Source organism: Dendropsophus ebraccatus, chromosome 7 (assembly GCF_027789765.1).
Source record: "Dendropsophus ebraccatus isolate aDenEbr1 chromosome 7, aDenEbr1.pat, whole genome shotgun sequence".
NCBI classification, from domain to species: domain Eukaryota; kingdom Metazoa; phylum Chordata; class Amphibia; order Anura; family Hylidae; genus Dendropsophus; species Dendropsophus ebraccatus.
In genome coordinates this window covers 40,664,266-40,690,098 of record NC_091460.1, presented here as the reverse complement: position 1 = coordinate 40,690,098, position 25,833 = coordinate 40,664,266, and the positions used below count along the sequence as shown (strand labels likewise).

The 25,833-nt window shown below is 43.3% G+C and overlaps 1 protein-coding gene across 4 annotated transcripts in view; it reads left to right on the top strand.

The window, feature by feature from the left end:
- TBC1D14 (TBC1 domain family member 14) overlaps nucleotides 1-24,217 on the top strand; it is a 66,977-nt gene extending 42,760 nt beyond the window's left edge. For 3 of the 4 annotated variants that reach the window (XM_069977388.1, XM_069977391.1, XM_069977389.1), the window contains 11 exons: nucleotides 3,077-3,195; nucleotides 8,251-8,333; nucleotides 11,184-11,301; nucleotides 11,892-11,998; nucleotides 14,249-14,329; nucleotides 14,904-14,998; nucleotides 16,536-16,607; nucleotides 16,762-16,890; nucleotides 17,452-17,561; nucleotides 18,496-18,754; nucleotides 19,156-24,217. In XM_069977388.1, the coding sequence (XP_069833489.1) occupies nucleotides 3,077-3,195; nucleotides 8,251-8,333; nucleotides 11,184-11,301; nucleotides 11,892-11,998; nucleotides 14,249-14,329; nucleotides 14,904-14,998; nucleotides 16,536-16,607; nucleotides 16,762-16,890; nucleotides 17,452-17,561; nucleotides 18,496-18,754; nucleotides 19,156-19,221 (1,239 nt within the window). In that variant the 3' untranslated portion in view covers nucleotides 19,222-24,217. Of the gene's footprint in view, nucleotides 1-683; nucleotides 704-3,076; nucleotides 3,196-8,250; nucleotides 8,334-11,183; nucleotides 11,302-11,891; nucleotides 11,999-14,248; nucleotides 14,330-14,903; nucleotides 14,999-16,535; nucleotides 16,608-16,761; nucleotides 16,891-17,451; nucleotides 17,562-18,495; nucleotides 18,755-19,155 lie in introns of those variants that run through there. The other variant, XM_069977392.1, reaches the window with a different exon arrangement.
- The last annotated feature ends 1,616 nt before the right edge of the window (nucleotides 24,218-25,833 follow it).

Genomic DNA, 25,833 nt, shown 5'->3' with positions numbered 1-25,833 from the left:
CCCGGGAATAATCCATGACTATCCGACCCTTGTGGGTGCTGCATTGTCCTGCATAAAGTGTTTGTTTTTTTATTTTTTTTGCTATATTGCCTTCCTGTCTCCTTTAGCAAGTCATTGTTTGTTTGTACTGTATATATTTAATTTATTACATTTGATTAAAAATAATATATTAGATATTATTCACTAATAGGATTTATTCACTAATAGCATATGCTGGTACTTGCAGTCCTACAACCCATAGGCTTGTGATGTGTGTTCAGCACATTATATGACGTGTGCTCGGGCTTTGTGCTGCTCTCGGCCTGGGAGGGGGGATTCCCATCTGTCAGGTAACATGAGGTCCCCGGAGACTCACTCCATCCTTGTGCGTTATCCTGTAGCCAGGCATGTGAGCCGAGGCTGGAGCGAGTTGATTGGGTGCATTGTATCTGCAGCTGATTAGAATGGCTGTCGCAGGCTGTTCTCCCATCTCCCAGCTCTGTGTGTGCTCCTCGGAAGAAAGCAGCTGACAGCAGGGATGCACGTGATGGGCCTCTGAGGGCAGCCTGGCATGCTGTGCGCTGCCCGCCGCCCCTGTCCCCCTGTTATGGGATTACTGGGATGCTTCTGGTGCAGCCGCTCTCTTAAATGCTGGAGACTTGTCGTGATGCCAGTCGGGATGGGGCAGCAGCTTCTGGGTCTCTGAGGCACTGCAGCTTTCATGGTGAGTGAATGTGCAGCATCACTATGTCTCTTACTTCCAGGGTGCAACCTTTCCAGTGGGACCCTATGGATACTACCCTGCCGGCGGAGCATTGCCTGGTACGCCCGGTGACCTTGTAGGATATCGATGCAGAATATCCTGCATTCTTCTTTTGTTATGTTCACGCTGAAAGGATGTCTCATTTTCTATAACATATATTCCCTATTATATTATATGGACAATAACCTTGGCGGTTTTATCCTGGATATAGGTATACAGTTTATGGTGATTTTATGTTATTTTTTTTCAATGTCATAGACTGTCTTTTAGCTATAAAGGTCACTATTCATGCATAGATCAGTAAAGAGTGTTTTTGTACTTCTAGGATCCATTACAGGATTGAGTTGTTTCCTTTGTAACATGTGCATTAGGTGTACGGTGCGCCTCTTGTATTATTGATGGAGCTGTGAAAGCGGAAAGATGTGGACGGTGTTGTGTTCCTTGGCGTATTGTCCAACCTGTAGGGTGCATGTGAGATGTGGAGGAGTACAATGTACAGTAAATGTATAGAGAACTGCTATCCCCCCGCCACCAGTACCATATATATTATTTTAATTTATTTCACTCTATTATGAACAAGTCGCTTACAGCATCTTCTGATAAGATATTTCCACTATCCAGTATCTAGGGGGTTATTGATGGTGATGTTAATATTATCCCTGTGGTGCAGTGGGGACAGTAGCATCCCTGGTGTCTAGTGGGACAGTAGCATCCCTGGTGTCTAGTAGGATTGGAGCACCCATTCTGGGCAGTGAAATAGTATACCTGGTGTCTTGTGGGAAAGCAACATGCTTGGTGTTTAATGGGATGTTAGCAGGCCTGGTGGTCAGTAGAACAACAGGATACCTGGTGTCTAGTGGGATGGTAGCATGGCTGGCATCAAGTTTGAAGGCAACCGTGTAAAACCAGCGTGTCTGATGTCTACTGGGACAGCAGGATCCCTGTGTGTGCATTGAGATGCCAGGATCCTGTATCCACAGGGAATGTGTAGCATCCCTGGTCTTTAGAGGGACAGTAACATCTCTAGTGGGCAGCAGGATCTCTAGTATGGATTAATGGTGGAATAGGGAATCCTGGTGGCTATTGGGACGGGACTGAAGGTTTGTGGGACAGTAGTGTCTAGTCTGTATTGAGATGGCAGGATCCTAGGTGTACAGTTGAAACAGCATGGTAAAGCCGATTGTGATGCCAACATATGTAGATATGACTTATCCTCCTCTACACCAGCACTAATGTTGTGATTGAGAGGTATGAAAACTACCCCCTTTGGGCCACATGTGGCATAACAGGGGAAATGCTATGTCCCCCCCTCATTAAAGCAGACCCCCCAAAAATGAGATGAACCTAACATTAAATAGGGTGGACTGATCACTCACTTCTACAGTCCTCCTGTTCCTAAGATATGTGGACCCCTCAGTGTAAAACATTCTAATGGGTTTTTACTCCCAGCGCCGAGTGAGAGTTGTGGGAGTCGGGTGTGGTGACTTGCATCTGGTCCTGCATGGACCTTTATGGTAGACATTTAGATCATTGCTAGACATTCTTATTCGCATAGCTCAGAAGACCCTTACTACGCGATGACCAGACCTCACTTCTTATTCGGGTCTGTTAAATATTCTATGAGTTTTGGAACAATGTTAAATCTAGGACAGGGATGGGAAACCATTGCAAAATTACAATTCCCATCATGCCTGGACAGCCAAAGCTAAAGCTTTGACTGTCCAGGCGTGATGGGAATTGTAGCTTTGCAACAGCTGGTGGGCCGCATGTTCCCCATCCCTGCCCCATTCCTGTTCCAAGCAGCTATCTAGTTCCATTACAGACCTACCGCTCAGCCTGACCATCCCATTATTTGCATTTCTCCTCTACCAGTCTTAAAAATCTGATGATATTCAGAATTTTTTCCTGCTCCACAGTTGCTCAGTTGCTTTGTCCTTAAGTATTGGCTTATTCATTACTTACTGACATCAGCAATTTATCGTCCGCCTTGGTTGGGTTTTTCATGCTGTAATGTATTGATTCATTATGAGCCACCGCTGCTAAACCTATCGAGCACGATGCGAGAACTGCCTTTGTCATCCCTCATCCTTGTTCAGTTTAGTTATTTGTCTTGCTGTGGAGTAGCACATTGAGCTCTGCTACATCTGCAGGATGAGCAATGCATCAGCTCCCTGCACACCAGTTTCCTCCCTATGAATCACATCTATACTGGAACTGGAAGTACACATCTGGGTTTATTATTATGACACCTTGCCGTATAAATGTTGCGTTCTTCTTAAGGACTTGTACACGTGTCGGATGTTTCATCTGAATTTTTTGCCTTTTTGTTCTAAGGAATATGAAGACAGAATTGGCCGAGCTTCAAAGTCTCCATCCCCAAAGCAGAATGTGAGGAAGAGCCTGGTGTTTGAGCCTCTGTCCACCACAGCCCTTATATTGGAAGACCGGCCAGCGTGAGTACCATCTTGTGTATAGGAGCAGGGACAATCGGAGAAGATGTCCTGTAAGGATTGTAATAAGCTCTGCATTGTGCTGCTCCTCTGTTACTGCTCTGGGAAATGGGGCAATAACTCAACGACTGGGCAGGGGGTTAGGGGGGATATTGGTTGGGGGTTCCTTCATTCCTGTCAGTAAGGTGTGTCCCTATGTCCCTGTACCATTTGGCATGAGATGGACAACTTAACAGTGCAAGACACCATATAAATAATAGCAATGGTAACGGTTGTTACCATACTACGTACTTCAGAATTATTATTCAGTGGGGTGTTTACTACCGCAGACACATCAGGAGCTTATGGTTTTGTGTTTTCCATCAGACAGGGCACATTTTTTAGATACTTAAAGCTGTGAATACTTCTTTTAAAGGGGTACTCTGGATTTTTTTTTTTTTTTTTTAGTAAAATTGTTTCAGAAAGTTGTATATTTGTAATTTTTTTTCAAAAATCTCAAGTGTTCTAGTACTTATCAGCTGCAGGAAGTGCAGTTTTCTTTCAAGCCCAACACCAGTCTCTGCTGCCACCTCTGTCTGTAACAGGAACTGTCAGTAGCAAATCCCCATAGAAAACCTCTCCTTCTCTGGACAGTTCCTGACATGGACAGAGGTGGCAGCAGAGGGCACTATGTCAGACTGGGAAGAATACACCACTTCATGCACGACATACAGCAGCTAATAAGTACTGGAAGACTTCTGATTTTTAAATAGAAGTTACCTGGTTCCCGTGTACGGCGCTGTTCTATTTCTGGGCAGCGGCAGGGGGTGAAGCACTGGAGGCGGGAGGAGACCCCCTCCCCTCTATGCTGTGGCTCCATTGATTCTTTCTTCTATAAAAGACGAGATTCGGGTTGTCTGTACTGGGGGCCCATCCACCATGGGTTGGAGAAGTCTTATTCATCCTATGTTTGTTTGAAACGTAGAAGATTGTCAGTAAAAAAAAGCCCACCTGCCCCATTTAGTCTGCCCTTTAAGTTTTTCCCTTCTTATTATTTTAAGGCCCTATTACACAAAGCGATTATCGGCCGTATTTGGACCATATCGACTGTTACGGCCGATAAACGTTTCGTCTAATAGAAGACAGTGATCAGCCGGCATTCACTATGTCGGCTGATCGTCGTCTTTCAACAGGCTGAAAACGCTAACAATCAGCCTGTTAATGATGGACGATCTAGCGGGGAACGCTTGACAGGTCGGTGCTCTCTTGCTCTCTCTCGTTGCCCCGTGTTTTAGGGGTTTTAGTATAGATATGTTTATCCCAGGCACATTTAGTTACATTTAGTTATTGTAGATTTACCAATCACATCTGCTGGAAGTTTGTTCCAAGCACCTACTACTCTTTAATTAAGTAATATTTTCTCATGTTGCTTCTTTCCCCCAACTCACTGTGTCCTCTTGTTCTCGAGTTCAGTTTTTTTCTTAAAACACTTCGCTCCTGAACCTTATTTAGCCCTTTAACATATTTAAGGGTTTCAATCATGCCCTCCCCTTCCCCTACTTTCCTCCACACTTTACAGATTTTACATCCTTGAGTCTTTCCTGATAAGTTTTCTGCCTGACACCCTCCACCATTTTGGAGGAATGTGTGTGTTTTTTACAGTTTAAAACCAATGTCACATGAGGTTAGCCTTTCTCCCATCACACCCATCTCCTTATCTTATTGTAGTGGTTGTCAAACCTGATCACCACTGCCTGTCACTGCTTGTATGAAATGACTAGGCCCATGGAGGCCTGTGATATAGTATTGTACAGTAATGGGTGGTTGCTGTGAGAACTTCGATATTATAATTGTATTGTTATACATAATCTGCTGTATTTATTTGTTTTTGCTTTACCTGTATTACTAGTTTACGAATCACCAGCGATAGACTGTTGTGGGCCCCTCTATATTTGTGTCTTCAGTGCATGCCTCTTAAGGGTGCATTTACACATACAGGATGCGCAGCAGATTTGATAGCCCAGATTTGATTTGCTTTGAATCTGCAACTTCAAATCTGCTGCCGATCCTGTATGTGTGAACACACCCTAAGGGTATGTTCACACTGAGCAAATGGGGCAGAATTCCGCCTGCTTTAGTGTTAGACCGCATCTCTATGGGAGTGCTCACGCGCCTCCGCTCTCTGCTCAAAGAATTGACATGTCAATTCCTTTGAGCGGAGGCACGCGAGCCCTCCCATAGAGATGCAGTCTGTCACACACGCTAAAGGGGTTAAAAGTAGAGATGCTAGAGTTCATCCGAGCCCGATCGTTCGGTATTTGATTAGCTGGGGCTGCTGAAGTTGGATAAAGCTCTAAGGTTGTCTGGAAAACATGGATACAGCCAATGACTATATCCATGTTTTCCACATAGCCTTAGGGCTTTATCCAAGTTCAGCAGCCACCGCTAATCAAATGCTGAACGCTTGGGTTCAGGTGGACTCGAGCATGGTCCAGGTTCGCTCATCTCTAGTTAGAAGCGGTTTGTATCTGTTCTCTGTGTAGTGGCCGGACCTGGTCACTGCAGCTCGACTGCCACACAGTGACTGGAGACAACTGTCATGTGCTGTGTAACGCAGAGCCGAACAGCTGATCTACAGGGGGCTTGACATTGGTACCTCACTGATCAGTCTGTTTTGCCTGTAAAACCCATTTAATGGTCATATCCTCCATTAGAAGCATCGCTTGTTGAAAGGTTTATTGGACACTGAGTAGCCTCATGAATGTAAGCACCAGGTCCACAAACAATTGATCCTCAAGTAAGACTAGAATGGTCCTTACCCCCTGCAGCTGCTGCAAAGTGTTATTCATATGCAAGGATGCTGCATCTTCATATTGTTTCTTTCTACTAAGGGGCTTCACAAGAGGACCACCTCTGTGACATTCATTATTAGATGATTAGAGATGGCGTGTTTTTTTTTTTTTTTTTTTTTTTTTTTTTTTTTTTTTTTTTACTGTATGTTTGTGGATCTAATAAATCTCATACTGTAGAGTAAACACAAAATACATAAAATAGAATTTTATTCTTTTTATTATTTTAGATAAATTTTATATATATATATATATATATATATATATATTTTACACAGTATATTATATGGCACAATAAAGGGTTCCATTAAAAAGCGCAATTTGTAACACAAGGGTAAATAAGCCCCATACGGGTAAAAGTTACGACTCTTAGGAGGCGAGTAGGAGGAAATGAAAGCACTGTTGTCAAAAATTGCTGCTGCGGAAAGGGGTTAAAAATTTGGCGACATAAACCATGTTAGTTTTTGGTGCAATTGCCCGAGCTATGTTCTTGAGTTATAATTGGTTTTCTAGGAGAGGGATTTCCTGTGCTGGACTGGGCTGTACTGTCTGTGCCGGCTGAGAGTTACAGTAATGGCTGTGGATATGGTCTTGTAAATCTGTGATTGATTTATCCACGGAGCAGAGATGGGCTCGCTGATATGTATTGCTGTGGATGTGACTGCTTTACATGATGAGGAGACCTGTCCCCGCCACTATTCATCTCACTTGTTTTTCCTATTTGAAGCATTGCTGTAATTTTCCTGAGCTGGATATTATGTCTGCAGCCTCTGGACAGGTGTCACATTGCAGGATGGTGTTTTTAAAGGGAAATTATGTGTTTGTTTTTTCATGTGTTTGTTTTCCCTTTACACAGTACTCCCACAATAACATACAAATCATTATATTTAGTAAGAATTCTAATTCAGGACCTAAATATACAAACTTTGCAATAATCTTGTTTAAAAATTGTCTTTGTGTTTACAATTGCTGTGTTTCTATAGTGACAGACTACAGACAAGCCCTGTGTAGTCTGATTAGGTTTACTTTTAGTCTGTCACCAAGGGGTTTTACTTGTAGTTTTACCTAGGAGGCGCATAGACATATAATGGAAGGAAATGTTTGCCCAAAGTGTTTGGATCATACCCTTAAGGCCCTATTCCACGGAATGATTATCGTTCGTATTCGGCCGATATCGGCCGCTACGGACGATAATCGTCCGGTGGAATAGAGTGCACCGATCAGCCGACATCGTTCATGTCGGCTGATCGTTGCAGTCGCTTGTTTTTCAACATGTTGAAAAACAAGCGACTGATGTAGCAGCGATCTGCTGCCGTCGCTCCGTTGAATAGGAGCATCGGCAGCAGACGCTGCTATATCCTATGGGCTGCCCGGACGATCAGCGATCCCCCGCCGCCCCCTCCCGCACTGCAGCCGCGCCGAATAGCGGCGGCAGCGAGCGGGGAACGGGGAGCAAACGAGCGCTGAGAGCGCTCGTTTGCTCCTCTAAACGACCAGTGGAATAGGGGCATTACCCCAGCATAACAGCTGGAAGGGACCTTTTGCATCATGATAGGTAACCATGGGTTAGTCAACACATCCTTGCTAAACTAATCCTGTGCTATCACAGAGGTCCTTACCGCTTGTAGTAATTTAATTTTTCAGTGTGTACTCTTTTAAGAAACGTTTGTGTAAAAAGTGGACTACCCCTTAAACTGTTAGACGTTAAAATTATATTTTATATATTCTATTTGTTTTTAGGGGATGGGGTGCTTTGCATAAAATATTTAAAGGGTTTATCCAGGATTAGAAAAAACTGCGTATTTTTTGTGGGGAAAAACAGCACCACCCCTGTCATCAGGTTGTGTTATGTATTACAATTCAGCTCCATTCACTTCATGAAACTGAGCTGCAAAACTGCATCCAAACTGAGAACAAGAGTGGTGCTTTATCTGGATGAAAGCATCCATGTTATTGTCAGACTGGACAATCCCTTTAACTGGGTTATATGTTTGGCAATGCTTTTCAAGTATGTCCATCAAACATACCCTAAATGGGAAATGAACCTAGCCAAAAGCATTTCTGCAATGTGTTCCTGTGAGCTGGCCTTAGTCTATCTATTAGAAATGTAGTGATGTGGGTTTGGTTAATATAGACTGCTGCATTTTATATGGGTTTTCGTATATACAGTTGTTTTACAGTCTGTATGTGTAGACGTGCACTCACAGAGCATTATGTGTGATATCCACAGAAACCTTCCAGCCAAACCAGCTGAGGAAGCCCAAAAGCACCGACAGGAATATGAAGAGATGGTGGCCCAGGCTAAAAGGAGAGGTAAATATCCCATTGTGTATGGAAAAAGCAATGACGTCCGGCCTGTGGATACCCTGCTGCAGGCGATACAATGTAACTCTGGGCAAAATGCTAATATTGTACCAAGACCCGCTCTCCTCTCCACCATTGACTATATAGAAATACATTGTGGTGCTTCTATCGAGATTGATACTACTTTGCATATAGTTTGCATGTAACTAAAACCATGATCCTGCAAATTATTTCCTCTGACTGATTCTTGTATGATTTACTTATCATATTAAAGTACCATCTTATAGGTCTTATACTGAGAAGATTGCATGTAAGGTCTCGTGCATCAAATCATTTTATGTCTGCAACATAATAGGGCCGCCATAAAGATCCTTAAATATCTTCAATTAAACCCAACCTGATGGATGGAGCCTGTACGACAGTGCACAGAGGTTGTACTAATGGTGCCCAACAAGCATTGTGCACTGCTGTACAGGCTTTTTGCCTCACATTTAAAACCCCTGGGAGGACAGCGGACCAGCTCCCCCCTGGGAACACAGTGGACCAACCCTCCTGGGGCGGCTCTACCCCGCCCCCCCAGGGGAGTACAGTGGACCGCCAGCCCCCCAGGGGAGTACAGTGGACCCTCACACAACCATGACAAAGCACTGGGTTATGCAGATGACCCCCAGTCATTTTTTAGATATGGTGGTTGTTGCAGAGTGGGTTGGGTGGTGACTATATTCCTGCTTGGATGACTTCTTGTATTTTCTACATGTGACGTTGCCCAGATATTGTCACGTTTCCTGCATTTATCCCCAAAGTGCTAATAAATACCATACTACTGTAAATTGTGAAACCAGAACCAGCGAACATTGAGTTAATGAATTCTGGTCACCAGGGACTTTGATGAACTTCCTCCCTGAAAACATGCAATGGACAATAACTGAAGATCACATTCCAGCAGATCCTGACTCATCTGAGCTCTGGATCAATACAGGCCCTGTAGACACAAGTGGCCATGTTTTATTCATAGCTGGGGGAAGTAGGTTAAGCGTCTACATTTCCTGCATGCTAAGTCGTGGTACCGGACCGTGCAGCCCCTAATTCATTGCTTTATGGATGGACATGACAGATTGATGGCGCTCTACTCCACTCTTTGGTTATTGTGTTGCTTTGTCGGCAGCTGCACCCATTGCCCTGCCCTGAGATCTAGTGGAGGTGTCAGTACTCACTGACATTTACATGATCTTTGTTCATAGATAGGGAAAAGGTCATTTATATATGCTCATGTACAATAAGAATATTATCTCATAGGGCTGAGGCTTTATCCTTGCTTTCATCCAGTAGGCGAAAAATAAATAAATACCTAAGGCTAGCCATACCCCGTACCCTATATACATGCATGCTGGGCTTAGTGGAGCAGTCATGTGTTCTCAATAGAGAATAAGCTGCTGTCAGAAGGATTGGGCATAGTGAAATGCAGCAGCCTGATCCTTCCCCTATTGCATCATCTGCTGTAGGTGGAGAGACTGGAGGCCCCCATACAGCTTACAGTATATGCATGTGTGTTTAGTCAACAGCTGTCTCTCACTATCCCTCAGTGTACACAAACATTTGGCTTGCCCATGTTTTCTGAATGGAAAGAGGAGTGGTGGGCTGCTAGACTCATTTGCTGGTATACCAAAAGGTCCAGGCAGCTGAGATTCAACATGCCCGGTCCTTATTTTCTGCCCATAGAGCTTTTTAAAGGTATCATCCAGTATAAGAAAACCGCACCACACCTGGCCATCAGTTGTCTGTAGTATTGCATCTCTGCTTTATTAAAGCCAATGGGATAGAGCTGCAATACCACACACAACCTGTACTCGGGTGTGGCACTGTTTTGTAAGAAAGCAGAAAGCATGTTTTTCTAATCCTGGAGACTGGTTAGATGTTTTATTATACCGGTCATTACCTCCTCAAATTTATAACCCATCTGTCATCAGAAAGAGACTCTTTAAACAGGGTTAGGAAAACATGGCTGCTTTCTTGTGTTTTCTTTTTTAGAATTAGCGCCCCTCTTGTCCCCAGCTTGTGTGTGGTATTGCAGCTTGCTTCAGTTGGAGTAAATAAAGCAGAGTTGTAATGGCACATGTAACCAGAGCACAAGCGTTGTTTTTGGTAGCTATGTTTTTCTAGCCCTGGATAACCCCTTTAAACCAGTCAGTCCAAAAAGCTTTCACTTAACAGATCATAGAACTAGATTCTCCTCTTAAGGCCAGTTCACACGGAGTAAAACTGGTGGAATTCCGCCAGCCTCCGTGTCATACAGGCAGTCTATGGGAGGGCTCGCACTTCTCCTCTCCACAAGGAAGAATTGAACATGTCCGAGCGGAAAGAGGTGGTGTGGGAGCCTCCCATAGACTGCCAGTATGACACTGAGACTGCGGAATTCCGCCAGTTTTTCTCCGTGTGAACTGACCCTTATTGTTCTATACATGTCCTTTCTGTAATTCTGTATCTGGATGCTGTATACAGGATTCTTTTAGGTTTTCCCACGATGGCAAATTGACTCAAAGTCCGCCCATAGTCCTGCACACTGACCCAGCTCCTCTTCTCCCCAGGCACCTTATTACTAGATGAGGAAATATCCTGGGACTGAGTTCTTAGTAAAGATACTTGACAGACTATCTGTACGAGCCGGGCCAGATATTGTTTAAGCGCTGACTGATGGTTTTCTCGGCGTAATGAGCTCTTCACGGAGGAATTCAACGTCCCCATAGTATGCGGCAGACATCCTTTCATCTCAGCTGTTTAATATCTTATGCTTTCTAGCCTTCCTCATCACTACTATATATAACCTCTACAATTTTATCATGCGGCTGTCTGTATTTTCAGAATTTAAAGAGGCCCAGAGAAAGAAGAAGCAACTGGAAGAGCGATGTAAACTGGAGGAAAGTATCGGAAACGCCGCTCTAATGTGGAACAACGAGATCCTGCCCAACTGGGAATCCATGTAAGTGGAAGGAGAACTACGTAAACCATTGTAAGGTTCTGTTCACACTGTATTTTGAGGCTCGAATCTCTGCTATTTCTCTTTTTATTTTATTTTTTATTTTATTTTTTTGTGTGTTTTATGCACTTTTTTTTTAGTTTTACAGTTTTTGGCACTTTTCAGGTGTATTAGCAAATTTCAGTTTCAGTTGTAGTTTGCAACAGCTGGAGAGCCAAGGTTCCCTACCCCTGTTCTAAGCCAATACATTTATCACAATGTGTCCCCTTTCTAGGACCCACAGTAATAATATGTGGGGAATCCTGTCAGTAAGTGTCCAGTTTTCCTGCAGCGCCACCACAGGGTAAAGTGAACATTACACAGTGTCCAGTCAACTCAATGGAGTGTCTATATATAATGTAGGACTGGACAGATAGAGCTGCAGATCCTAAAGAGGGAACCCACTAATATTAGCTCAGAATTCCCATATTGGGTACATCATTCATTTTATCTGTATGATTTATTATTTGCATTGTTAATAATAAAGTCCTTTTTATTATAGATCAAGAAAGGTTTAGACTATGACTAATAGGTCATTCTCTCCCCTATTCTAGGTGCTGTTCTCGAAAGGTTCGGGAGATGTGGTGGCAGGGAATCCCACCTAGTGTGAGAGGGAGAGTCTGGAGCTTGGCAATTGGCAATGAGTTAAACATCACTCACGGTAAGACATGGCAGTAGGTTGATGGAGTTAGGCCAGGTTCACATCACATTTGGGGGGTCTATCGCAGATTCCAGTAGCTGAAATCCACTTCTGCTCACCTGCACTGTGTTCTCCATACATGTATGACAGAGGAGACACCGTTACCTTAAGCAGGTAATCAGGGGCGTAACTAGAACTAGCTGGGCCCCATAGCAAACTTTTGATTGCCCCCCCCCCCCAAACAACTGACCACTAAGAGAGAGCAATATGTATATATAGTATTAGGAAAAGCATTATAGCACCATGACCACTGCCATTACCACTATATTGTTACCAACCAAATCCAGTATATTAAGATGAATAATACAAACAGTACCAGTTTACATGGGACAAATATTACCCCCTCTCACTGACTAAAACCCCCACATACTGAATAATGCTACCACTGCTACGGAATAAAATCCACAGTCCAATATCACCATTGGCCATACAGTGGCATGTATAGGCTCCACACAGGCTTTACACACCATAAGTGATCACAGTGCAGTTACAGGCGTCTTCTCCAATCAGAGTCGCTCACTTTTCCCCTTCTTCTCCATCCAGCCTGGCCACCATAAGGACTTCTCTCAGTAGGATCTTACAGACAAACAGTTTAGGTTCCTCACTCATGCCCCAATATCCTATGCATCTATTTGCTCCATCTGTTCCCTCATATAGTGGTCCCCTCTGTATTCATATAGTAGTTAGACAACTGTGTCCCTCATTAAGTAGTTAGCCCCTTCTCTGCCCCCCCCCCATGTAGTACCGTATTTTTCGCTTTATAGGACGCGCCTTTTGATCAGACGCGCCCCTGATTTTAGGGGGGAAAATAGAAAAAAAATATTTTGCTCATTGTCACAGTTTGGAGATAGCAGCAGTGTGCTTGGTGCCAATCCCCCCATATAGTGCCCCCCATAGTATCCAATGCCCCCATATAGTATCCAATGCCCCCACATAGAAGCCAATGCCCCCATATAGTGCCCCTCATAGTAGCCAATGCCCCCATACAGTGCCCCAATTGTAGCCAGTGCCCTCCATAGTAGCCAATGCCCCCATGTAGTAGCCAATGCCCCCATACAGTGCCCCCATATAGTAGCCAATGCCCCCAGACAGTGCCCCCATCGTAGCCAGTGCCCCCATATAGTAGCCAATGCCCCATACAGTGCCCCCATAGTAGCCAATGCCCCATACAGTGCCCCCCATAGTAGCCAATGCCCCATACAGTGCCCCCCATAGTAGCCAATGCCCCATACAGTGCCCCCCATAGTAGCCAATGCCCCATACAGTGCCCCCCATAGTAGCCAATGCCCCATACAGTGCCCCCCCATAGTAGCCAATGCCCCATACAGTGCCCCCCATAGTAGCCAATCCCCCCTGCGACCAGAAAAACAACAAACAGGTTACTCACCTGTCCGCCGGCCCCAGCAGCTCCTCTCCCGACACTCCGGTCTCCCATCATCCTCCGGGCACAGGCAGCGGGGGACAGAGAGACTGCCGCTGCAGAACACTTCCGGGACACAGGCAGCGTCTCTGTACCCCACTGCCTGTGCCGGAGGATGACTGGAGACCGGAGTGTCGGGAGAGGAGCTGCTGGGGCCGGCGGACAGGTGAGTAGGACAGCGATCCCCTCCGCACGCCCAGCCCGCCCCCTCCATCGCCGCTTAGCCGATCAGGAGCCCAGGAAAGTGCTGCTCATTGCACTTTTCCAGGCTTCTGATCGGCTCAGCTGAGCAGCGATAGAAGGGGCGGGCGGAGGGGGATGGCTCAGGGCCGCTCACTATGCATATGCATAGTGAGCGGCAATACAGGGGGCGGGGGCATACTTTAACGCGGGGGCCCGGGCCCCCTAAGCCCCCGGGCCCCATAGCGACGGCGTACCCTGCCCCCATGGTAGCTACGCCAGTGCAGGTAATGTGACAGTGTTAGAAGACCTTGGTGTCTCATACTGGACTCCCTAAAGCAGGGATGGGGAACCTGCGGTGCTCCAGCTGTTGCAAAACTACAATTCCCATCTTGCCTCCACAGCCAAGAAAATGATTTAAAATGAACCCTGCCAGGAGATCAGCTGATCACCATGGGTGCGGATTCAGAAAGATTCAGCAGTCCTTTATGACCATGTCCCCTGTAACACCATCTGCTGGTGGAATATAGTATTACATTCTGCTCATTCATCATATATCTTGTATAATCTGTATTGTCCAATCTTAGTAAAGCAATTGCTTTATTTTCTAGAGCTGTACGATATTTGTTTATCCCGGGCCAAGGATCGATGGAAATCACTCAGCATGGGAGGGTCCGATGTTGAAAATGAAGGTAAGGACTTCTAGATTGACACCAGTCTGGGGATGGAAGATTAGATGGCATCTTGTTTTACTGCCCCTGTCAACATCATTGCCTTTATGAGGTCTCATGTTACCCCATCAGTCTGGAACCTTTATGGAATTGTATCAAGTTGCATGGATGAACTGAATGTTACAGAGTAGTAGAATGTTTAATTTATTTAAAGGAGCTATTATAAAGGATATAATCACTGGGGTCCAACCCCCAGCAATCTTAAGGAATCAGTAGTCTCCTGTTGGAAGGGAGCGTCAGTAACATGCATGGGCCGCTTAGCCATTTATTACCTATGGCATTGCTGGAGATTGAGTGCTATCTTGCGCAGCCCCGTTGCCAGTGGGACATTTGGGATATATCTTCCCAACATAGTTTTGGCCCCCAGTCCAAGTGTTGGTTGAACAACCGCTTTAAATGTTGTATAAATGTTAAGCTCTCACATGCAGACTCTCACTCTAGTTATCTGTCGGATTTCCAGCGATCTCTTTAAAGTATCTCGATGACATGTCAGTCGTGTTCACCGCTTTGCTTCTCTGTCTCTCTTCCTCTGTAGACTCAGGTTTGTCGGCATCGGACAGGGAAGCCAGCCTGGAGCTAATAAAGTTAGATATCTCTCGGACATTTCCAAATCTTTGTATATTCCAGAAGGTACGATGCAACACTTAGTTAGTACATCTATACTGTTTGTTCTGTTTTTTTTTGTTTTTTTTTTTCTTACTGTTGTACTTTTTTATTTTCCATCTGCATAATTTGTAAGTTGCCAGAAAAGCAGCTGCCATGTTGGATGACAGAATTCATTCTGTTTAAAGAGCCTAACACTTTTACATATTAAAGGAGAAGTCCGGCAAATTTTTTTATTAAAGTATTGTATTGTCCCCAAAAGTTATACAAATCCCCAATATACACTTATTACGGGAAATGCTTATAAAGTGCTTTTTTGCCTGCACTTACTACTGCATCAAGGCTTCACTTTCTGGATAACATGGTGATGTCACTTCCTGGATAACATGGTGATGTCACGACCCGACTCCAAGGGCTGTGCGGACTGTGGAAGCTGGAGAGGATGATGGCAGGGGGATGCTCAGTGTCCCTCCAGTGCCCTGTGTCCCTCAGTGTCCCTCTGCCATCATCCTCTCCAGCAGCCACAGCCCGCACAGCTCTGGGAGTCGGGTCGTGACGTCACCATTTTATCCAGGAAGTGACATCACCATGTTATCCAGGAAGTGAAGCCTTGGTGCAGTAGTAAGTGCAGGGAAAAAAGCACTTTATAAGCATTTCCCGTAATAAGTGTATATTGGGGATTTGTATAACTTTTGGGGACAATACAATACTTTAATAAAAAATTTTGCCGGACTTCTCCTTTAAGGCTATAGTCACACAATGTATAAACATCGGCCACTGTTTGACATATTCCTGCGGCCGATATGGTAATATCATTGGAACATCATTTTATTTTATTTGGATTGTGGGTGCATTTGGGTGAGCCTGTAATCCAGTTAACAATTGAAATCTGTGTAATGTACGGCCGTCAAAATTGCTATACATTGTGTGGACAGAGCAGGAACAACGGCCTTTTGTTCCTGCAATAGCGGCAGCAAAGAATTGACGTCAATTATTTGTGCAGCATTAGGGGGAACAATGGCCGTTGTCAGTGTGGCGTGCGCATAGAATCGGCGGCATTGCATTGATGTTGGTGCAATGCCACCCTGGTTAAAAAGAATGGTTGCTGTTTTCATTACAAACAGCGGCTGTTTGTTTTTTAAGTACATTGTGTGAACATACCCTAAAAGTGAGTGAATGTAATGATGATTTATGTAAGTGATTACAATATTAGAATGAAAGGAAAAGTTTTTTGGGGAGGCTTTAGTACAATATTGGATGCTTTGGATGCTTCTAGCCTTGATACAAGATGAGGTCCGGTTTGATCTCTCCCCAAACGATACACTGTCCAAAAGTAGCCTCCGAGGATTTTTCTTATAGAGCAGCAAAGGAAGCACTCTCTTGTGCCTTCTTGAAGCAAGACCCAGTGTCTGATCCGACCTCACCTCTAATCATTACATATCTGCATGATGAGCAGCAAACTGACATTTCTGTCTGGGTGTATTTTATTAAGCCTACAATGCGCATATAGGTAGCTGTTTTATTGCTGTATTCATTGATATTGATCACGTTGGTTGTTTTTCAGGGTGGCCCCTATCACGATATGCTGCACAGTATTCTAGGGGCTTACACTTGCTACAGACCTGACGTTGGTTATGTAAGTATCTTTTGAATTTACAATTAGGAAACATCTATGTAACAACCAAATCTTCCAGTTTTTCTTGTATGCAACCGAAACATTAGCTGCCATGTATGTGTAATGTACAGACTGTCCGCTGTGTACTGGCGATAACATCTTCTCCACATCTTAGGTTCAGGGCATGTCCTTTATCGCTGCTGTGCTGATCCTGAACCTGGATACTGCCGATGCCTTCATCGCTTTCTCAAACCTCTTAAATAAACCTTGTCAGATGGCATTCTTCAGAGTAGACCATGGCCTTGTAAGTACTGCTTCTCCATGGCTCGGGTTTCACCAGGTGATTGTCCATAATGTGACCAGGATAATGTGGTGTCCAAGCGAACCTCAGATGGACCTCATAGATTTTAATGAAGTCTATTTTACTTTTGTCTTTTTTATGGCTACAGTATCACTAATAGCCCTGTAGAGAATGAATGGATTGCTAGCTGTGCATGTCTGCATCTGCTCCATGCTTATTGACATTTTGTCCTCTGTTCTCAGGATTGGAGGAAGCATTGGTGGTCAGACCCCACCGATCTGCCAGTTATGTTCTAGCCGTAACTTTTAAACATGAGAATATCCCTTTAATTTCTTTCCCATTGACCCCCACTACCAAATTTATACAGCAATGCTTTTGGAACATGTATACAATCCCTTATGAAAGTAATTTTGATCAATCTTATATGTTTTCTTTATTGCATACAGAAGTGGTTTAGGCAACATCTGTGTTCTCTCTTGCTCTACTATTACTTTTTGCTGAATAGTAAAGTGTTGCCTGGTTTAATTTTGTTCTTTCCCTGCACTTTCTTTCTGTCTTTTGCAGATGTTAACTTACTTTGCAGCGTTTGAAGTATTCTTTGAAGAAAATTTGCCGAGGTTATTTGCCCATTTCAAGAAAAATAATTTGACCCCAGATATCTACCTAATAGACTGGTAAGAGTGATATGTAATTGTGTAGAGCATATAGGAGATAACCCCTGTGTGTATTATATATATATATATATATATATATATATATATATATATATATATATATATATATATATATATATATATACACACACACACACAGCATAGAAGGGGGTCCCTTATTAAGGGCACGAAAAGAAAACTAATCAGGATGGCCAGTTCACCAAAATCAGCTTTAGTTGTGGCGATCAGATGATCTTTGTTGCAGCTAATGGGACAAGCCCGTGAATAGTGACTGGTTAGATGCAGATTTAGTAGTAGATTTAGGTTAGATTTTTTTTTTTTTTTTATACAAATAAAGCACTAAACTTTCAAACTGTTTTAAAACTTAATTTATGCTTTCCTGCCATCTAATGGTGGGAATGGGTACTGCAGAATTTTCCTTCAATGACTTTAAACTACAGGCTTTATTTTTGCAGTTGCCATGCTCCATAGTAACGCGAATCGATCCTTTTTAAGGCTATGTTCACATTACGTGAATGACCGGCCGTTCCCTCACCGTCATGTTGGTACTTAAGTACCAGCCAGATGATCTTTCCGGCCGCAGGGTTCTGATGCGCCCGTATCAGAACTTCCCATAGCGCACAATGAAGCAAGCGGACGGAGCCGCTTGCTTCATTGTGTGAACTGACAAGGTTTCCTACGCCCGCAATTCATTGAATTGCGGCCGCAGAAAACTGACTTGTCAGTTATTTGCGACGCCGCACGGGATCCCGGCCACAGCGTATACAATGTGTATACGCTCCGGCCGGGGTCCCATAGATCAATAGGCAGTGTTTACAGGCGTAGATGGCAACAACGGCCGTAATTTTACGTAGTGTGAACATAGCCTTATGTTGTGCAAAGCTGATGGCCCTGCATTGTCATGTAAACTACATTTGTGTCTTTTACCATTCAGGATTTTCACCTTGTACAGTAAGTCTCTACCACTGGATCTGGCGTGTCGGGTGTGGGACGTTTTTTGCCGTGACGGAGAAGAGTTTCTGTTCAGAACTGCCTTGGGAATACTTAGACTTTTTGAAGACATTTTGACAAGGATGGACTTCATTCACATTGCCCAGTTTCTGACCAAGCTCCCGGAGGACTTAGCTGCTGACGATTTATTTGCCTCTATCGCTGCGATTCAGATGCAGAGCCGGAATAAGAAGTGGGCGCAGGTATGTGGGTGACTGGGTTTAGCTATGACCGATTCTTAAAAGGATACTCTTTCCATATGTCCCTTAGGGAACCTGTCATCACTGTCATGTTGCCTGAACCATAAATCTGGTTTTTGGCAGCTGCTCTCCATCCTGCCATCTTTGATTGGTAATCATCAATCATACTAGGGAATAACTACCCCAGATGGGAATGTACCTTTAAGGTATATGAGCCGTAGCAGATAAGTGCTTAAGATGTACACCAAAATATGTACCAGGTCCCACTCCGTCTACTATGTGTAACACATGCTAACATACCACTACTGTCTTACGAAGCAACACAGCCTTTGGGCTTCTTAGGTACCGGTACCTGTACTGTAATAGCTATAATAACTATACCTCTTGTGTTTCTTACCTTCCAGATCCTGTCGGCTTTACAGAAAGATACACGTGAAACGGAGAACAGGAGCCCCGCTCTGAAACGTTAAATTTTAACTCAGGATGGAACATTAAGGATTTTGTTTTCAACCCAGAGAGAGAACATAATTCTACTTCAGGACTGTGTGTAACACTGGAATTGGCCTTAAGACTTTTAAGCCAGTACTTGCTGATCAGCTTCATTCCAGAAATTGGTCTCTCTTAATCTTAATCATCAGAAAGTCGGGATCAGCACTGAAACTACCGTTCTGGAAAGGATCAGGCTTGGCAGATGTTATCTTGAATCTGTGAGGCCGGGCCTCAGCCTGTGCAGTAGTGTAATAGTGGGTTTTTTCTTATGTTTCTCTTTTCCATTGCAAAGAACAACATGAGCATCTCATAATTGACTGGAAATAACATTCTGGCTTCCTACAGCCACCACTAGGGGGAGGTTGAGGAGTTTCCTGCATACTAATTATACACTGAACTCAATGATAAAGCTGTATACAGTAAATTAAGTGGTGGATACAGGCAGACTGAATTTTATCTTTCTAGCCCTATCTATGCAGAAGTAACGGAATAGATATATTAAGAAAAATAATCTGCACAGAATTTTGGACCTGTTTATATGAAAGGTTAGTTTTTACTACGTAAACCTGATAGAGTTCAGCACATATATATATTTTTTGTTACATATAGCTTGAAAAATAGGAATAAAAAAAAATAATAGTAATGCCCCAAATAAAAAGTCAAGTCATGAGCTCAGGTGCTTGTGAGATACTCGGTATATGCTCAGTCTAGAGTCGATCTTTAACCCTCTAGGTCAGTGGTGGGGAACCTCTGGCCCTCCAGTGATTGCAAAACTATGTTTCCCATCAGCAAAAGCTTTATCTGTCCAGGCATGATGGGAAATGTAGTTTGCTATAGCTGGAGGACTGCAGGTCTCAAACCACTGCTCTGAGTGTTTTATAACTACAACTTCCAGCATGCCCTACTATGTTGTAGAGAGTTCATTTAGGTAGAATGGGCTCCACTGTATTTCACTTTGTGGAGGTTACAGCTAAACAGTAATCCAATCAGAGCTCTGACATATTCTAAAATTTGCAGCACTAAATGACTTATAATTGTGAACTCCTCCACAATTTACATATAGAAAAATCTGATTATTAATGGCTGACAATCTGGCTTTCATGCTTTTGTGTACCTCTAGCAACCAATCAGTTTGCAATTGATCACGGCTTCCATTTAGGGTGGGGTTAAGTCCCTATTACACTCAATGATTATCGGCTTTACTTGGCCAATTACCGGCTGATAATTGTTTAGTGTATTAGCACAGGTCGAAAGGCAATGATCAGCAGACATGCGCAATGTTAGCTGATCGTGGTCTGTTAGCATGCTGAAAGAACATGATTTATGAACTTATAGTCAGCTGGGTGTTGCTCCTGTAATAGGAGCGGCAGACTGTGCTGACCTAAGTGGCCAGCCCCATTTCTGTCTGTGTAATAGCACAGGCAGAAAGGGGGAAGCGAGAATTAAATTGACAGGTTGGCGCTCTCCTCCCCTGGATTATCGCGCCATGTAATACAGCCTGTAATAAGGCCAAAGTGATCTTGATCCTCTGAAGTCTGAGATCTTGGATCACAACTGGATGAAGGGATATTTTATGATCACTTAAACTTCTACATCGTAATAATCAGATTTTTCTTCGAGTAAACTACTATAGGGTATAGGAATTTTTAATGAGTATCATAACTGATAAGAATGGTGAACACCATATAGCTACAGTATTAAAAATTTAAATTTACCTAAAATACTGTTCTGGCAGCTCAGATTCTTTTCACTAGGAATCTTTAACCCAAAATTGAGATTTGATTGTTCTAAGTCACCGGAATAGGGGTGGGCACTCTGATGCCTCCTGATTGGTGGGAATCTAAGTTCTCCTCTTCTGACTGGCTGGACTATTTAATGTGGCCTTCAATAGATTCCTATTGCATCACTTGTTCTTGCACTTATCTGCATATCCTTCTATCTATCCCTACATAAGGACAGTTATAACAATGGAACACGTAACGGAGAAGACATTGGTGTGGATGGTACAAAATGTAATGTTATAACTTTATTGTTCATTTCCTGAACGTTTATTTATTTGGACGGTACGTCTCTCACCATCCATGGGCACTTACCAAAGATGCACACATGTAAATGTCATTATCACTGGTATGGATGGCACTGCTGCAAAAGCAAAAACTCACTTGGGGACACCAAACTGTGTTTTTCTTTGTTTTAGCTTTTATGTTTTATTTTAATAATTTTGACTTTGCTGGTCCTGTTCTATTGACTACTGATTTTCAACTTTGGCTTGGGCTGAGAGGAACTGGTTTCAAGATGGGGGTGGAGGGTGGGGGGATCTGACCTTGTTGGGCATAGAAAAGTAAGGCAGGTACAGCGAGTCTCGTCTGTATACAGATAGGTCTGCTGGCAAACTGGATCATTCATGCAGACAACCATTTTTGTTTTTTGTCTTGACACTGTGGGATTGTAAACTGGTTATGCTGGAAATGTGATGGGTAAATGTTAAGAAATGGGCATTATTTGACTTTGCAAAGCTATAGATAACATATTGCATTTACCCAATGTCTGTCTGGTTGCTTTAATATGGAACAGGTGATACAAGTATCAAAGATTGCCCAACGCTTTCTGCCCACAGAACGTATGCTGTAGCTATGGTTGCTGTATAGCTCGAGCCTTACCTGCATGTTACAGGCCTTGTCACCCCGCTTGTGCACTAATTCAGCACAGGCAGACACTCCTGTATAAGATATCGTAATGTGACTAGATGATGATGTGCGTATAGTCCTAGTAAATTCTTCCAGGGCATGGATGCTTTCTGTCTGTGCAGCTGGAAGCAGTTGGCATGTGACCCCTACCTGTGCTTCTGACTGGTTTAGAGGGTTTCTAATTTACATATAACACCCTACATACATGAAACCCCATATCGGAGTACAAATAGCCTGTGACAAGTGAGGCCCTCTTGCTATGACTGATCCTCCAGGTGCCTCATATGAAGTTACTTGAATTCTAGGAAAAGGGATTGGTCACAAGTTAAGTGGCTCGGGCAGGGCTTGCTTTGCGGACATGGATGAAGAAGTAATTGATTCCTCCTTTGAAGGGGTTGTACTGGGTTAGAAAACTTGGCTGCTTTATTTTGCAAGTAGTACCCCTGTCCATGGGTTGGGAGCAATATTGAAGCTTTAGTAAAGCCAAGCTGCAATCCCTTACACAACCCATGGATATAGGTGGCGCTGTGTCTGGAAGCTATTATTTTTAGACAATTGCCGTTCCTCTAGTACCCTGCGCTGATGGGAAATACACTGAAGAGGCTAGTGACAAACCAAAGCTGTATCTTAAAGGGAACCTGTCATCAACTTCATGGCACCTTGAGCAACAAAACATTGGGGCAGTCCCTGATGGCTACCTCCCGCCATCCTGTTGAATAGATCTCATCCTATACCATACAGATCAATCAATGTTGGTGAGGCAGGGAGTAGCCTCCAATGACTTGTGGCTCAGGCTGCACGAAAATGAAGATGGGTTTCCTTTAAAGGAATGTGAAAGCGACAGAATGGGGTTTTTAGTGAACAGATTTCGGTCTAGGGTTTCATGGAGAGAGAATTCCATCGAAATCTTTGACTCCAGATTATTGTCTTTCCTATTGGTGAACCCCCCCATCCATGTACGAAGCCCCTTTAGGACAGCTGGATGCCGCTTTTAGATTATTTTTTCTGAATGGTTAACACACAGGTGGCTTATATGAACAAGCTACAGTAGATGTCAAGCATGTATGCGATAGATGCACTTTAAAGGTAATGCTGTAAAAAAAAAGGGTTTTTTTTCCCTTAGAATTCCTAAATGTGACAAAATCTGAATATCACCAAAGTTCACAGTATGTTTTGTAATGTACAGACGCGTCAAGGTTTTCCAGATCCTTAATACTTTATAGCCTATCCTTGGCTATTAAAGGGATTATCCAATGCTACAAAAACATGGCCACTTTCTTTCAGAAACAGCACCACTCTTGTCTAGAGTTTGGGTGGGGTTTGCAGCTCGGTTCCATTGAAGTGAATGGAGCTTAATTGCAAACCGCACCTGAACTGGAGACAAGAGTGGTTCTGTCTCTGGAAGAAAGTGGCCATGTTTTTGTGGTGCTGGATAACCCCTTTAATATCAAATCAGCGGAGGTCTAACTCCTGATACCTACATTGATTTGCTGATTGAGAAGGGTGGTGGCACTCTGGCAAGTGCTGTGGCCTCTTCAATCTTTAGAAGACGCAGTGCCGTATATCTTAGTCGTAGTGGCTGTGCCTGGTATTGCAGCTCACTCACATTTGAATGAATAGGGCTTGGTTGCAGTATCAGATACCACCACTAGTTAAAGAATGGTGCTGTTTTATAAAATATATTAATAAAATTCATTTTAGATTCTAATTCTGGAAACCCTTCTAGGCCTTACGGCACAAATCACTGTGCTGTTACATAATGGTTCTATTTTCCTTTTATTTGTGTATTATGGGTCAAGCATGGATAGTTTGAGGTGCTGTTAGTCATTGTGAGGGAATACATAGTGCAGTAAAGAGCACAAGCACTACAACAGTGCCGTATAGTCTGACGTAGTCAATACATACTTTCACATTACCATTGTTTTCATGAGGATCTTTGATCCCTATTTCTAAAGCTGCTGCCACACAATATTTTGCTCCAGTGTTCTTATGTATATAATCTGCAATTCCACTTTATAAGTATGTGAATGATTTTAGGGTAGATCCTGGAGTATTCCGCGATCACGCTTTCCCCTCATTTACTGTTTGCCCCCCCCCCCCCCATGCAGTTTTTTTTTTTTTTTAGTTGTGCATCCTAAAGAATTGTTTCTATAAATATATTTTGTCTATATATTTGTTTTTTTGTGTATAATTTCAGAAAAAAAGTAATATTAGCAATGCAATATTCCATTTTGCACAATGTTTGGGAATGGGGTTTAGTCCAGGGATGGGGAACCTTTGGCCCTCCAGCTGTTGCAAAACTACAATTCCCATCATGCCTGGACAGCTAAAGCTTTGGCTGTCCAGGCATGATGGGAATTGTAGTTTTGCAACAGCTGGAGGGCCAAAGGTTCCCCATTCCTGGGTTAGTGGGTCTCTTGTATAGAAAAGTTTTCTTGTTGCCTATAGCAACCAGCCAGTGAGCACTTTGGAAGTTGGGGCCACGGCTACATCATTATCTCTGGGATCCATGGGGCCCGTTGTATAGTCAAACACTCTGCCTGGTGCACACAGCTTCTCTGGTTAGTATTATACCAAATCATTATTTGTTGACGGATAAGGAACTTTGGTGTCCTAACCAATTCAGGGATTGTGAAAACACCAATTGTATATAGACGGTAACACTGGTGGATGTAAATCGGTCATATGGAAAGGTGTAACCAGCAACTACGACTTTTATGGCTTTAACCAATAGTGGTGATATTGTAGATTTGTACATAGTAATGATATTTTTCTTCCTTTTAAAGTACTTCAAGGGTTTGTCCACTTTGGAAACACCGTTAAGATAAGCAACCTTCTTGCACAATGGTTATTTGTAGGTTTCTTCTGCTACATCTGACCATGATGCATAGGGAATAAAGTATTACATGGAGAGGGCATAGAGATCTGACTGGCCGGAGCTCCGGAATCATGCATAGCGCCACATCCAGCCAGGGAGTTGTTACATGGCAACATTCACTTTAATGGGGGTGTCTCTTTCTATGTTTTGTCTCAGAGCTGGATTTCTAAAGATAACTGGCAATGGCAGGGCCCTTAGGGGATGTCGCTAAGCTTTCTACAAGCCTGACTGATCCTTTAATGTGCATTTTATATAGTGTAAGGCTACACAACAATGTTGACTTTACACTCTAAGAGTGACAGTCTCTATGGCATAGGGTCTACTTAGTCACTGAAATCCAGCACCTGAGACCAAAAAAGAGGGGCTAAACAGAATATTAAAGGGATTTTCTAGTCTTTAAAAAATTAAACATGCTGGTGTGATGTCCCTTGCTTTTGAACACAGGTTTATCTCCTGTCCCTGTGATTGTGTTTCACATATTGGGCAGCAATGTTCAGTAAGCAGCGTAGTGGTGGAGCAGTGTATCAGTAGCAGATATGTGTAATCAAATTACTACCTTATATCTTGTAATAGAAGGACATGCGGATAAATTTAAATAGAGGCATTGTCTGTGTCTTGGGTGAGAAATCATGGGACTTCCTTTACGCTGGTAAGCAATTCCTGGAAGTATCAATGTGAATATTCTATACAGAGCTTAATGAGGTAATAAAAAGGTACTTTTCCCATTTACTTCAATGGGAGCTTTGGTGTGGTACTGAGCTGATATGAAGTGACATGTCTGTGCACATCCCCCCTGCTCTATTTGAAGGCAATAAGAATGGCACTGACGCTGTCCTGTTTGGGACCTAGAAATCGTCATGGCACGTAACCTTAAAGAACCATATCGAAATTGAAATCCTTATACGGTATTCCAAATGTTTTTTCCTATATGATGGAAATGGATACAATATGTATAACACTGTAAACTACTGATGATGTGGGGTATCATACTGTATACAAAGCAAAAATAAAACTTTGCCCTTTACCAT